We start from the raw sequence: 15372 nt of genomic DNA, 5'->3' as shown, positions 1-15372 counted from the left end.
CTGTGTCATATTGCACAATATGATAGTAGAGGACGAAAGACAAGGATACATTCTAGCTAATACATCTGAGTTCGAGTCAGGAGAATCTAACCGAAGTTCGAAGGTGAGAAGGAGAGAAAGTGTGAATGTTGATATGCTTAACATTCGCAATCTGGTTCGGGATCCACAAATTCATGAGCGTCTGAAAGCTGATTTAGTTGAAAATGTATGGGCAAAATTTGGTGATCGTAGTGATTAATCTTTTGTATGTTCTTGAATTTCCAATGTATTAAATAAAACCTTTTAAGAAATAATTAAAAATATTTAGTAAGTTTATGAATTCTCAATGTACTGAATTACAATTTCTTAAAAAAAAAATCAAATTTTTAATTTTTTCAAAATTTATTTTTTTTTCCAAAAATATATTATTTTATTCGTATGAACCCGAACTTGAGGTTCATTGATGGAGAAGCACATTTGATTCGGGTTCAACACTGTTCATGACCACACCATTAAATACATAAAAAAATCCAATGAACCCCAAGGGGGGTTCATTGATGTACATGCTCTAAAAGAAGGAATTACAATCGACTTGGATGAACACATAAGACATGCTGTAAAAATTCAGCATCAGCCAATAATTTATCCAAAACGTGAGACCATAAAGACGTTTGAATCTCCATGCTTCCTGGTTCAGTTCCCGATGAGGATTCCGTCTTTTAACTCCGTTACTTGGAGAGCAAGCAAAGACTCCGTGACACCTTCTAAGCTTTCAACTCCGTTTGCTGGAAAAAACGCGTTCCAGTTATCCCCCGAACGTTCCAAAACATCGCTCACCGACACAGTTTTAGCATCTGCATGCACGAATTTGACACCCGAACCATCGCAGTCTATGTAAAACGACGCCGTTTCGTCGTCTTCGTTGCGGATCTTCACTAGACGTCCAGCGAATGGATAGACGATCTTCAAAGCTGCGGAAAGAGAGGACTTCAGCTGAGAGATCACGTTCACTTTCGGGTCGGGTTTCGGGAAGATAAGAGCTCTTTGTGCGTATTCAGTTCGAAGGAAGATGAGATCCCATGGAGTGAGATGGATCTTAACCCGATCCGATCCATCCTCGTTGCTCTCTGGTCGAACTATGGTCTCAGAGACCACTACAACATCATCTGCCATTTTAAAAAAAAAAAAATTGATTATACACCAATGGGTGAGTCAGTGTAGTGTCAGAGGAAGGGATGTGCGTACATTTAAATGATTCAATCTCACCTAACGCTTCATAAGCCGACTGTATGTATATATAATATATATAGATGATTCGATCTCACCTAACAGTACAAAACTACCACGTGGTCTAACGGTATGGGCCTGATTAGCAGAGTCCATTATCTGTTACTCGTCAAATTATTTATTATTCGAGTCGATTTGTTAACTTATCTGAACTTGATGTGGACGTAGAATGAGAGCCATCCGAGGGTGGAGGGTGGGGGGGTGTGTATTGCGAGTACATCGCCCAAATGAGCATAATACTCGTCGCCATCTTGCCCCATATTGCTACGATTTCAAGCATCTTTTTTCTGGTTTCTTGTGTCTCAAGACTCTTGCCTGTGTCGCACGAAAGAGTCTTTGTGTTTTTTTTTTCTTCTCTTGAGACTTGGCTTTGGCTTTGTTGCTTCATTACCGTCTATTATATAGTACTCTAGAGGTCCAAGGAAGCTGCCATGAAACAAACTTCTTTTTTTTTTTTTGAGAAAGGGCTTTGCCATGAAACTAACTTTATAGGAAACTGATCATATATATGCAGAATATTATTGAATGTTACGATTATATTTAGTTCAATCATAGGGTATATTACAGTGAATAACGTCACTAGTCTTTTTAGTTTATGATCTTTAACTTTAGGATTAGGTGAAAGGTGGTAAAAAATGGTCTACTGAACCACTTAAATATTTTTAAGATTTTAAAATTGGGTAAAGTATGAGCTAAAGATCATTTTTTTTCTTAAGGAAATCGTTATTTTTATAATTTTTTTTTTGAGAAAACATTCTATAATTCTAGTTAACTGTAGTAACTTTAATACAACACCGACTACAAGTTTAGATTTTTTCTTTGTCTGTTTATGAAATAATAGTTAACAGCTAAGCCGCATTGACATATGAGGTCTTCGTTTCTTTATCATTAGTCTATGAATTTTATACTAATTTCTTACGTAAAAGTACCTTTTGAAAAGTTATTTTAAGATAGGATGACATAATTTACACGATGGCGGATTTTCAAATGCCACGATCATGTCAGTAAAATTTTTCTCATCTCACACGCACGCACTATCACGCAATTGGGTTTCGAGAGGCTCATTAGGAACAAAGTCAAAAGCCCAAATCCAAGAGCCCATGATATACAGTCTAACAAGAGAGACTCGCAATCGGCAGAAACAAGAGCAGCTCCAAAGAGTCTCTCAATAAAGTGTCAGCTTCAGTTTCACAGTTAGTTTCTGAGTGTATCAATAAAAAAAGTTAACAATGAGGAAGAAACCGATTAGAAGAGTCACATCCATATTTACAAAATGTGTATTTTCAGTGTACCTTTCAAAATCTAAAATTGATGTATCCTAAACAATCAGCTCTTGGTAAGTTTATATTCGTCTCTGCTACACAGCGCCTACACTAACCTTAGCCACAAACAATTATCCCCAAACTACTAAAACCATTTATCAAAGAAACGCATGGTGAAACTGTGGTGTTCAACTTTCAGGCAACAAAATCATAACTGAGTAACATAAGATAGATCATTTAACGATAGATAACAAGTCTTTAATAATCCTTAAAAAGGTATTATCAACAACGATCCATCCATTTTTTTAAAAAAAAGAAAAAGCGATAAATATTTCAGATAAGATCAGATCCTCCAAGCCTTCTGTCATAAACTAAAATCAATCGAAAAGACTCATCATGCCTTCACCATCGTCCGACTCTTCCTTCTCCTCCTCAACCTTCTTCGTCTCCGCCGCTGGCTCAGCCGCGGAAGGAGCGTCGCCTCCTGCTCCCGACACCATAGCGACACCTGCACCACCGGACGAGAGCGCCCCCATCTTCTCCCTCCCAGCCGCGATCAGCTCGGCCACGTCGTGATCCTTCACGAGAGAAAAGAGCAGATCTGTCTCCGCCTCGTCGAACTCAGCGCCAACGGAATCGAAGATGCTCTTCAGATCATCTTTGGTCGGCTTCTCGTTTCCGGCGAGCTTCGCGAGGAGAAAAGCAGCGATCACCTTCATCTCTTTTTTTTTTTTACTCTTTAGAGAATTTTTGACTGCTAGGGTTTGTGAGGGGCCCTTTAGAATTGTGTATTTAAAGGGGTTTTGATAGTGCTCTCCCCCATAATGAGGAGGAGATTCTAGGGTTTTCCTCCGTACGTACGCTACACGAAAGCGAGCCGAATGTGGGCCTTTACTGGGCCCATATGTTTGCCCATTAATGAGGATAATACGTTTTTTTTGTTTTTTTTTTTATGTAAACCATTGTGGTTTAATAATCTGGATCAGTTTGTGTGTTTTGTTTTGTGCTTACTTTATCAATTAGACAGACTAGTCCTCTGTTAAGACTAATAAGTAAAATCAAACTCTTTAGAAAAAAAAAAAATCATGTTCAGTTATGACCAAAACTTTAGTAAAAGTCAGTTTGTTTTTATCATCAACCTCAAGCAAGCAACACATGATGATGTGTATTAAACTATTAATATACATTCTGTAGTGTATATACACGCCATGATAGTTGTCTAATCTACGTCATGCACTTGGAAGCTCTATATATCTAATGAAGTGTAACAATCATGCAATTACCGTTAATTAGGAGCCTTCAAAGCATGAGATCCTCACCTTCTGTTTCTCTCTCAGATCTTTCACATTGCATCATTCTACTTCTATAAAGCAGATACTTTCAGACATTTCTCAGCTTCTTCTTCTCTCTTGTGTCTGAATACTCAAAAAGATGGGAAGACCTCCATGCTGTGACAAGTCCAATGTCAAGAAAGGTCACTGGACTGCAGAAGAAGACGCAAAGATCCTCACTTATGTTGCAATCCATGGTGTAGGAAACTGGAGTTTGATCCCCAAGAAAGCAGGTTTTGAATCGATGTGGAAAGAGCGGTAGACTGAGATGGACGAATTACTTAAGACCTGACCTTAAACATGATAGCTTCTCTCCCCATGAAGAAGAGCTTATCATTCAGTGTCACAGAATCATTGGCAGCAGGTAAAGAAAATACCTAATTGCTAACTAACTTCTTTAAAACATGACAAGAATCTATCAAACTACTTCATTTCATTTCTCTAGCCATATCATCTGGTCAGTGGAACCACATCTTCATGTTCTTCCTCATCGTCTTCTCTTAGTATCAACCAAGGGGCTCAAGCACCGGATACTACATTCTGCTGGAGCGATTATCTTCTCTCGGATCCTGTTTCACCCATGAGTTCTCAGACACAAGTAGTGGGATCCTAAGCTACTAGCAACCTCAATTTTGCGCAGAAGGAAAACTGCAACAGCCAAGATCATTTAGTTTTCATTTCTGTTTCTTGTTGTCACATATTCTTACTATCTCATGTTATATGTTTGCAGTTCCTTTTGTACATCAGTTTCCATTTTGTTTGTTGCCAGGTCCTAGCATGGAAACAAGTTGCACTAATATAATGGTGTATGCCTCCCTGTGTGTTTGTGAAGCAGAACTACAGTTGTACACACTTTGAGATATAATGTCAGTTAGAGTTTTTTTCCTTTTTCCCATTACATATGGCTTTGTTTGATGGCCTTAAGTCTGAGAGACAACTTGCTACACACAACTGATATATGTATGTATGATGTACATCAATAACTATCCTAAACGTTTCTTATAACTTAGACAAAACCTTTATGAAAGTGACATAATGTGTCAATCTTTCTTCCCTTCTTTCTAATTTATTCTACTTTGGTAACCTACTCTTACATAGAGCACGCAATTAGAAAACGCTAGAGGGAAATATTGAGATGCCTTTACTCACACAATCACTGTAAGAATCAATACCAGAAGGACACCATCATGATCATGTGTAAGGTCCCTATACAATACAGGGGATACATACATATAGTAATAAAATTGTGGGGTTATATCTATTTAAACTTTGGCTTTACTATGTACAAGGCAAGCTTCTCTTTCCCACCAAGGCCAAAAGAAAGTTTGCTTGTGACATAGAAACAAACTGACTCCATCTTTCCTAGCTGTCAATCAGATATGGATTCTTTTCTTCACAATCTGGATATGTTTCTGAATCAGTTTAAAATTTCATATCTGCTTTAAGGTATTGTTTAGTGAATACTCTTTTCTGCTAATTGGTTCTTGGTAAGGAGGGAATACTTAACAAGGAAGAAAGTTGTGGCTTTATATCTTTTTTCACAGGTTTGTTTCTTATTTATGCATTGTTACATTCTGAATTGATTATTATTGTTTAAAGGAAACATCCAAGTGAGATAAGATAGTGGTAAAGAAAGTAATCGGCTTGCCAATACTCAAGTCACAAAAGGTTACACTGTCATATGCTTTATAATGGCTTAAAATATATGTAGTTAGGGGAGCCTGTGAGGTCCCCAATGGCTTGCTGCATGAAAAATAACATCTCAAAGCAAATAAAAAAGGTACTTAACGGGCCCATATGTTACATAAAGATATGTTTTTCCATAACTTTCTCTTCTTCTTGTTTCCTTTTTTTCTCTCTACGTGGACATCTACCTATGTATGATGCTGCTTTGCGTCCTTCATTTTTAAATAGACCCAATCACGGATCTGTCTTTCCAAGGTATATAAAAACAACTTAAATGCTTGTTCTGTCCATATCTCTCTCTCTATTTATGTGACAGTCACTTCACCAACATCATGAATGTTCTGCTCAGTTTATTCTTGTGTTTGGTTGCTCAGCTGTAGGGACATACGTTGCAGTATGGGTGGAAGTGGCATTAGTGCTTTGGTTAGAGCTGTTGTGTCTCTTATTATTATTGTGTTTCTTCTTGTTGGTATCTTAGCAAACGCTGGACCAAGTGTTCCATCAACAGAAAAGGTCAAGAGTTTGCGGTTTAGTGGTAAAGATGTGAATCTGTTTCATGTTAGCAAGCGGAAAGTTCCAAATGGAGCTGATCCTATCCACAACAGGTTCATCATATTTTCTCTCCTAGTTCTATCTTTTATATTTTCTTATTTGAGTTTGGTATCAGAGATCAGGCATTTTGAGGATGTGGTCTTGAAGTTGGTTTAAGTATATGTTTATACAAGAAAACTGATCTTCTAGTATTAGTTTTTTTTTTTTTGCTGAATTCAAGATTTTATTAGATGTAGCTTTACACATATACCGATAATTACTGGTTTCTAGAAAGATTGTTAGCCTGTGGAATTCTTGTTCCTTCCTTCTTTTATTTGTCCTTAGAAAGCAGATAATGTTATCACTGTTTCTCTAATTTCTATGTTTTAAAAAGAACTAATTAAAGACACTTGTGACGTACTTGACCACTTTAGTTAAAGTTCTATAGCAGAAGAACTCAACTTTACTGAGCTTTTGTTTCAAAACTATCTCTTCAGGAAAGAAACTTCAAGACGGCCACCACGAGTATGATCTAGCTCCAATATATACGACTTGTAAGGTATGCAAACTTTTTTTTATAGATAATCATGTCATTATAATGTATGTCTCTTGTGGGCTTAGTTCATCTTCAGTTTCTCTACCTTTTTCAGACAAGATAGTGGATAACTCGACCTTCTCAATTGCGTTTTCACGTCAAGAAGCTACTTTTTTCTTCTGGGGCAGTCCATAACTTCAGATTCAGATTATATGCTAAGAACACATAGCTTGTGAAAGCCTTGCTCTGTTTTCCAAAGGTGAAGTCTTGCTCTCTTTTTCTTTTTGGGAACATTGTGTCTGGAGATTACAAACTTTTAAAAGTAAAGGTGTAGAGAGAACATTGATGCAGATATTAAGACTTTTAAGGACTTTGTAGGGTTTTTGTAATAACATTTGTATTGATTATAGGCTTATGTTTTCTTCATAGTTCTTTCTTCCTTTTTTGTCTTTTATTTATTTAAGTTTAAAGTCTGCTTTTGTGTTTCCTCTGCTAAAGCAAACCATTAAAACTAAAGTTGTCTGTTTTCAAAAACTCATTTTTCTCCTTAAATTACTGATTTATTAATAATCTATGCCTTGTAATATATCTCCACGACTACAACAACTAAGAGAGTCTCAATGATTTTGCCTCTTATTAGAAGCTTGTCCTTGTACAACTTTAGATTCACTTCTACTTTCATTTTTGGGTTCTTCTGAACTTTGAGAATCTGACAAAGTGAAATACAAAAGGAGTGATGTGTTGATGCAAAACCTCCCTTTCTCTCTCTTTCTTGCATTCTTTAACTTCTTTTTTCCAGGGTTTGATTTTGACTGTATTGAGAAGCAGACCCTAAAGTAAAGATTCTGCAGAGAAAGCCCTCTTTATCCTGTTCTGCATGGGACATATATTCTGGTTCTGCACGTTCCTTTAGGTTCTTAAAAGAAAACACAAGTAAAAGTTTGTTTTGTCACTCTTCCAAAACACAAGAAAGACGCTTGCTCTTACTATAACAGTTCTCTTCAGAACCTTGTTATTGATCAGTTAGTCATAAACACCAAAACAAACACAATACTCCCTTTCTATTCCTAAATAGTTTGATGTTGTGACAGAAAGCAGAAAAATCAAGATATGCACTGTTTTCTAACAAGTAGTATTTAAAAATATAAACAAAAATTAATTTAATTAATTATCAAAAAAATTTATAAAATATCATTTGTCTCACATTTTTCAATAAAACTAAAACTAATATAAAACTATTAAAACGTCATGTAACATCATGAATTTGGAACAGAGGGACTGTCTTTTTACTTTTTGGAGACACAAGGGAAGACACTTAGCATATACACTTTGTTCTCTTTTACAATAACACAAGTCTACAAATACATTTTTAGAAGCTTTATGGAATGATGCATCTTCTAACTTGGTAGTAGGACGGTGGTACAAGATGCTATACACAAATAATTACCTCAAGATAAGGTTTTCGCATAAGGGTTTAAACTTCACACTGTCTCATTCATTCTCTTGTGTGTTGAAAATCAAAGGGAAATCTTCATCTTGCTCTGTAAACGAGTAGCCTTGTTTCTCAGCCATAGCTCTAAGCGACTGATACGCCTTAAACATAGACCATCTCTCTTTAGGCCTTGAAGCCACACAGTTACAAGCAACCTCAACAAACTTAATAATCTCTTCATCACACCCTTTCCCTCTAATCTCTTCATCAATTGCATCAGCGAGTCTCCCCGAGCTCTCAAGATGCTTCACCCAATCAACCAAACTCCCTTTAAAACCTTCTTTACCAAGAGCTTTCACCCCTGTTGCCAACTCCAAAAGAACAACCCCAAGTCCATAAACATCGCCTTTTAACGAAGCTAACATTGTAGTGGAATACTCTGGAGCTACATAACCAAACTCACCCAAGTCACCAGTCATGAAACTGCTCTCGTTATTATCCGAAGGAACCATAAGCCTAGCAAGCCCTGAATCTACAATCCTCGCGTCGAAATCTTCATCAACGAGAATCACACTCGAACAAATATTCTGGTGGAGTATCGAAGGCCTACACCCATGGTGAAGCCAAGCTAAACCCCTGGCCGCACCCAAACCGATCCTAAACCGAGTTAACCAATCCAATTCCTCATCTCCCTCCAGCAAACTCATCAGCGTGCCGTTCGACATGTACTTATAAACAAGAAGCCTCTCCTCCTCCACGACGCAGAAGCCAAGAAGAGGAGCCAAGTTAGGGTGCCGCAGCTCCCACAGCCGATTCATCTCGTACCTAAACTCCTTCTCCCCGAGCTTACACTCGCTCAAATGCTTCACCGCGAGCGCCGACCCATCGGGGAGAACCGCCTTGTACGTGGTCCCGGTCCTAGTGGTAACAATAACATTCTCAGAGCTGAAACCTTTAGTCGCGGCCATGAGGTCACCAAGCTTAACCTTAACCAGAGGCTTCTGGAACAGAGAGACCTGCACAAGCTTATGGCTGATAAGCCTCTGCGCTAAGGTACTAACTCCTTCCTCGTTCAAAGTCCTTCTCTTCCTCGTACCGTAGTAATACCACCAAACGCCAAACGCTAACAGCATCGAAGCAGCGGCACCGATCACACCAGCTGCAACGATTATAGCAAGATTCTTCTTGCTTAACCCTCCGCAGGTTGAAGACAAAGGACGGCCGCAGAGACCTTTATTCCCAGCAAAGTCATCAGATGAGTACTTAGCCGAGGAGGCGAAGAAAGAAGGGATGCGACCGGTTAAGTCGTTGTTGGAGACGGAGAACGTCGCTAACCTCCCTAGAGAGGATAACTGAACCGGGATTTGACCGGTTAACCGATTCTCAGAGAGGACCAAAGAGTTTACGAATCTACACTCAGCTAAACTAGGAGGAATCTCGCCGTTCAATTGGTTGTTGGAGAGATCGAGAGAGACCAAGAACGGTAGCCAAGTACAGAGCTCTCGAGGGATGTTACCGGATAAGCGATTGGTGGACAGATCGAGCTTCTGCAAGCTCCCGCAGTACTGTAAGGACTCTGGGATCCGACCGGATAAGCCCATGTCTCGAAGCTCGAGGTTGATGACTCTGTTCTCCTGGTTGTTCCAGCAGGAGACGCCGACGAAGTTGCAGAGGAAGCCGAGGGTTGTGTTGGCGAAGTTCCATGATTTGAGGATTCCCTGAGGGTCGGTGAGGGAGGTTTGGATTCCTTTTAAGCATCTTATGTCGTCTTCGTCGGCAGACAGGGCGGGGGGAGAAAAACAGAGGAGGAGGAGGAGGATGATGAAGATCGATAAAGGAAGAAGCTTTATGGGGTTTGGGATGATCTTCTCCATGGATGAAGAAGTGTTGAGAGATCTTTTGGGGTTTGGATTGGAATTAATGTTTTCTGGTATCTGCCAATGGAGTTGCAGAGAGACAAGACGCGTTGAACGGTCGTCTCAAAAGGGTTAGAGATTAGATGCAGAAGAGTAGTCGTCGACTTTGTTGTCTTTTTGTATTTATTTTCTTGTTCATCTTAAGACCGGAAAAAAAAAACAACTAATTTTTCTCTTTTTATTTGTTTGAAAAGTATCAGCATTTAAAATGAAAGTTTTCTTTGGTTTTGTAATAAGTAGATGAATATTCGAATAGTTTGCAAGGTTGATAAAATGATATGGTTGTTTATTTTTTCTCAAGTTTGACTTGGCATCTTCTCTGTATTAATTAAGTACCATTTAAAAAATTGTAATCTTAAGTTTAAGTTTGTACTAATTAAAAAGAGATCTTAAATTAACCCTTAATTTACTTTGATAATTACAAGCCATGCCATTCCTATATTAATGTTTAAAAATATTTAATCAATGTTTTGTTTCCTGTCACCTAATTAAAATCGGATCCACTAAAATAACTTCGCAGATTTTGTTCCTAATTAATAGGTAAATTTTAATTCTTTGGTTAATCACCTAATTGCATCTATTTATTTCATTGGTTACAGTTGGAGTTTGCAAATCTAGAACATCAGTTGCTTTGATCGTTTATTTCTTTTCTATACATTTATGAACATAATTTATGTGTCCATCTTTTTTTTGTAAGACATCATGGATAAATGAACATATGATATTCCATAAACTATAAAAAATTATAGATTAACTATATATGATACATATTGGGAAAACGGCTTATTCATGCCCGCACTATGAAACCAGAGAAAATACATATCCAAACAATATTAACGTGCCAAAACATTCCTAAACTAAATAAGAATTTGAATTGCATACATAAACTCATAATAAATAGCTAAAACATGTCTATAGCCGGTTACATGATGATTTGGACTATTTTTTAAAATTTTTTTATAGTTTAGTCCCTATAATTCTATTTTTTGTTAATATGCCAGAAAAGAATAGCATATTAACAAAAAATAGAATTATAGGGACTAAACTATAAAAAAATTTTAAAAAATAGTCCAAATCATCATATAACCGGCTATAGGCATGTTTAGCTATTTATTATGAGTTTAGGTATGCAATTCAAATTCCTATTTAGTTTAGGAATGTTTTGGCACGTTAATATTGTTTGAGTATGTATTTTCCCTGACTTCATAGTGCGGGCATGAATAAGTCGTTTTCCCGATACATATTCAACGTAATTGTTTTTTAAAACTAAACCTTAAAAAACAAAATTTACTAAAACTTATTTTTAAATTACGTGTATGTTGTATAATATATGTGAGAGCGTAATATAACTGTATATGAATTTTTTATTTTGTGTTAAAATTACTTCTTACATGTGTAGACAATGTGTATGTGAAATTCAAAAAATAATAATGATAGGTTACCTTATTCACAAACTCAAGATTAAAAAAACTAAACTTCTACATGAGTAATAAGTTATAACATTTCTCATAATTTTTTTCTCATCTGAATATTCTCTTCAAATCTCAAAATTCCATATCCTTTCATATTTATAAGTAAAATAAATTATATGCACTAATTAAATATAAATAATGGACAAAAAATTTAAATAGGAGAATTTTTTTAAAAAAGAAAAAAATTATCGTATGATAAAAAACTTAATATGAGACGTCAAAAGATAAAAAAAATCAACTATAGGTGTTAAAGCTCAAATATTTAAATTCAAATGTTAACTATATTGCATTTTATGAAACATAAGTTTTGTATTCGAAAATTTATTCCGCGCTTTAAAAGCGCGGATTAAAATCTAGTGTCACTTAATTAGGATGACAATTTAGCTTATTTGGCAGCTTAAAAATCAATTGAAAAAATGTTGGTCCAAATTCAATTACTAAGGAACATTATATTAACCCAAAATATAAAAAGCGTGTATTTTATTAACCCAAAATATAATAACTATGTATCTTTCATTAAATAAGAGAAACGGAGTTACTTACTATGATTAAGATATATATATCAATTAATGATTATGGATAATAAAGATTTGATAACAATTTTTGCATCATTCCTTATTTTTGTTTAATTTTATATTATTAAAAAATTAGATTTTTTCTTATATGTTATATTTTGAATTTTTTAAAACGGCTCTTTAAATTACAAAAAATGTTAAAAATCCCTTTGAAAATTTTGTGATCAATGGTTTAATTTTTTTTGTTATGAAAGATATAAATAATCATACAATTGTATTAATATGAATTTTTATTTATATATATATATATATATATATATATATATTAATATTGTTTAAATTAAACTATGTACCATTTAAAATACATAAATATGTTAATTTTTTAAATATGCATTGAAAGAGTATTGAGACCTTAATATTTTAATTTTGAAATTTGCCTAGAACCGATATGAACCAAGAATAATAAAGATTTGATAACAGTTTTTGCATCCTTCTTCACTTCATTTTTTTAATTTTATATTATTAAAAAATTAAACAATCACATTAACCATATAATAAAAAAAATTATATTTTTTCTTATATGTTATATTTTGAATTTGTTCAAATGATTTTAAATTACAAAAATGAGAAAACCTTATATGTTATATTTTAATATTTTTAAAACGACTTTAAATTACAAAAGTGAGGGAACCTTATATGTTATATTTTTCTTATATGTTATATTTTTTTCTTATATGTTATATTTTGAACTTTTTTAAAACGACTTTAAATTACAAAAATGTAAGTTTTCCTTAAGCATACGACTAAAATCATTAAAATGACATGTATCAATTTGATGGTTGATCTGAAACCTTTCAAAACTATATGGAAGATAAAATGTCAAAATAATTCAGCCGTGGAAAAAAATTAAGATTTTTGTGTCATAATTTGTTTAATGTCTAATCCGATCAACTCATGATATATTAATTATAGTTTGGTTCCACAATTTTTAATAAAAATTGATCCGGTCCATCAGAAAAAAATTATATAATAACAACGAAAAACATTGTATATGTATAAATGAAATGATCAAATATATATAAAAAAAACTTTTTGATAATATATACAAATAAACTCCCTGCACAAAGTGCATGTGTTATCCTAGTGTAGTAATTAATCATTATTATACATAACACCATCTTAATTAAATATTAAAAGGGTTTATGACTTCAAAATCAAGTATTCTCTCTGTCAATATTTTAAATAGTTTTAGTTGTGTTGTCAAAAAAGGAGTTTTAGTTGTATTATTTTTATACATCAACACTGATTTCAATCTCGAACAACATTTTTTCAAGTAAATTGCATATGCATACCAAACTTTGTAATATTAAGAGAATCCACACCTTGAATAAGGCAATCTATTATGGACAACTTGTGGTATTTCTGGTATGACCTCGAAAGCAGCTTTTTGCAATATTAACTTTGCTTACATTCAAAACGATATAAAACAAAAAGATTATAAACATCAACTGATAGAAATGCATAATGCATCTGTATCTTTGATAATCAATAGTTCAATACTATTACTGTATTTACATGCGTGTGTGTTGTCACCGTAGACCTTTGGTGACAGCAAATTGGGTTCTAGGTCTGTATGGGTTTAGTGTGGTCAAATGTGCACTTTTATATTCAACAAGTAGGAATATTTCAATGATATTGTTTCTTTTTTAATAGTTTTTAACTAACCTACCTATACATGATCACAATTGCTCTGATAATCATGCGACCAAAATCTTAGCAAAATATTCTCTCATCCAATGGCCTTCCTTTATTGACCAACCTTTAAACTAATTGTAGCTATCACTCAAGTGTTTTCATAGACCAAACACAAAACTTATATAGTGCTAGTCCGGTATTAAACTAGGATTTTCACAATATTCATATGTAAGACTATTAAAATAATGTTCGTAAATAGTTGAATTATTATTAACCAGCTGAAAATTGTGTGTTCAAATAGTGAAATTGACCAAAATGGCAAAAAGGCCATAATGGCAATTTAGTTGATAGTTCCACATCACCAACTCTAACATTTTCTGAAGTTTTAAGGTCCACTGTCTTTTAAATTACCCAGCCTATTTGATGGAAATAGCCCCGCCCGAATGCATGTTTAAGTTTTGGTTTTGCATGATTCCACAAACTGGAGAAACCAAAGGCTTTACAGTGTGTTACATGTTGTGAACAAGGAAGAGAAGAAACAATCTCTGTTCACAAGGTTGTTGTTAAGAGTTTGAATCCTAGTCAAGATGTTGTAGATACTTGCTTCTCTCTCAACATTAACTTTGTTCCGGATCCTAGCTCATTGCATGATCCTGAACGTGAAACGATGAAAAACGTGTATAGCTCTATTGGTAATTGTTTTTGTATGCATGTTTAAGGTCATGGGTTCAAATCTGAGTTTATACATTTAAATTTAGCAAAAAAAAAAGAGAAGATGAAAAACATTTTGTTTCTTTGATATGCCCTATCGGTTGAAAGTGAAATGAAAAGCATTTCGACGGTTCGTATTAGTAATATAAAGGGAAACCATGTTCAGCTCCATATTTTTTTAATTCCACCTTATTGTGGCTACCCAATGTTCTCGAGTCATTTGAATTTGGGGAACCAAAGTTGTTATTATGTATATTGGAAAGACGAGCAAACATGGGGCCACACTGCTGTGAAGGAATTAACAAGACAGAGCAGCAGGCGTGTAATTTGTTTTAATTATTGTTTTTTGTAGGTTTAAATATTCATGATGTAGTGTTATCAACTTATAATACTCAATATATATTTTTAAAAATCAACTCAAAAATATCATTTGTTTACATAATTCCCAGTTTCTGCGAAAACTACTCCATTTCCCACCTATTTGCTAGCATGCGGTTCCCCATTGAACACAGAACTTTGAGTAGCTAACACTTCTCTGGTTTTTCTGTTCACTAAGAAAATATTAACCCAATAGGCAACAAATACTTTTCATATATATAATATTTCATTGGTTGGAGAAAAAAAAAATGTTCATTGTCAGCTATTTTGCATGTATCTATAAAGACGTAAATTTCAATAATTGATTATAAACCAATTTATTTATGTTAATCATTAAGGTTGAAAAATCTTCATTTGATGTGTAGATTAAATTAGCATATTTAAAAAAAAAATGAAAAAGACATTTACGTATAGTGGAAGTTGAAAAATGATTTTTTGGTAAAAATGATTGTTTTAAGAAAGAATGGTCCCCAAGGAAAAGCAGGAAAAAAAAAACAGAGGAAATCAGAAAAGCCTGAGAAGAAAGTAATAATACAATGTCTGTAATAAAACTAGATATGAAGAGGGCATGCCTGTTCTTGTCTCCAACTCCTCCTCCTTCTGCTTCTCCTTCTCCTGTCTTTTCATTTTGTTCTTTCTGTT

At 34.6% G+C, this 15372-nt stretch overlaps 5 protein-coding genes across 6 annotated transcripts in view; 2 read left to right on the top strand and 3 right to left on the bottom strand.

Annotated features, from left to right (window-relative positions):
• Positions 1-238, top strand: part of LOC106324391 (glutathione S-transferase T3-like) — a 2080-nt gene extending 1842 nt beyond the window's left edge. Inside the window, exon 2 of the mRNA XM_013762368.1 lies at positions 27-238. Coding sequence (XP_013617822.1) covers positions 27-238 — 212 coding nt within the window. The remainder of the gene's footprint in view (positions 1-26) is intronic.
• Positions 239-672: 434 nt separating this feature from the next.
• On the bottom strand, positions 673-1152 carry LOC106324390 (uncharacterized acetyltransferase At3g50280-like). The gene has a single exon (XM_013762367.1). It carries the CDS (start codon positions 1150-1152, stop codon positions 673-675), a length of 480 nt encoding a protein of 159 aa, XP_013617821.1.
• Positions 1153-2736: 1584 nt separating this feature from the next.
• LOC106325586 (60S acidic ribosomal protein P2-3-like) lies at positions 2737-3310 on the bottom strand. Its single transcript, XM_013763630.1, has one exon. The coding sequence runs from the start codon at positions 3245-3247 to the stop codon at positions 2906-2908; it is 342 nt and encodes a 113-aa protein (XP_013619084.1). The 5' UTR covers positions 3248-3310; the 3' UTR covers positions 2737-2905.
• Positions 3311-5733: 2423 nt separating this feature from the next.
• On the top strand, positions 5734-7037 carry LOC106325853 (CLAVATA3/ESR (CLE)-related protein 25-like). 2 transcript variants are annotated; one of them, XM_013763902.1, is made up of 4 exons: positions 5734-5800; positions 5920-6150; positions 6574-6630; positions 6727-7037. In XM_013763902.1, the coding sequence occupies exons 1-3, from the start codon at positions 5736-5738 to the stop codon at positions 6605-6607; spliced, it is 330 nt and encodes a 109-aa protein (XP_013619356.1). In that variant the 5' UTR covers positions 5734-5735; the 3' UTR covers positions 6608-6630; positions 6727-7037. The 2 variants fall into 2 exon arrangements, with proteins under 2 accessions (XP_013619356.1, XP_013619355.1); XM_013763901.1 differs by having other exon boundaries at positions 6574-6635.
• A 787-nt stretch (positions 7038-7824) lies between these two features.
• LOC106327322 (probable inactive receptor kinase At1g27190) lies at positions 7825-10122 on the bottom strand. Its single transcript, XM_013765450.1, has one exon. It carries the CDS (start codon positions 9915-9917, stop codon positions 8103-8105), a length of 1815 nt encoding a protein of 604 aa, XP_013620904.1. The 5' UTR covers positions 9918-10122; the 3' UTR covers positions 7825-8102.
• Between the last annotated feature and the right edge of the window lie 5250 nt (positions 10123-15372).

The sequence above is a fragment of the Brassica oleracea genome, chromosome C2 (assembly GCF_000695525.1).
Source record: "Brassica oleracea var. oleracea cultivar TO1000 chromosome C2, BOL, whole genome shotgun sequence".
NCBI lineage: Eukaryota > Viridiplantae > Streptophyta > Magnoliopsida > Brassicales > Brassicaceae > Brassica > Brassica oleracea.
The sequence above is the reverse complement of the archived record's forward strand: the minus strand, read 5'-3'. Positions and strand labels throughout refer to the sequence as shown.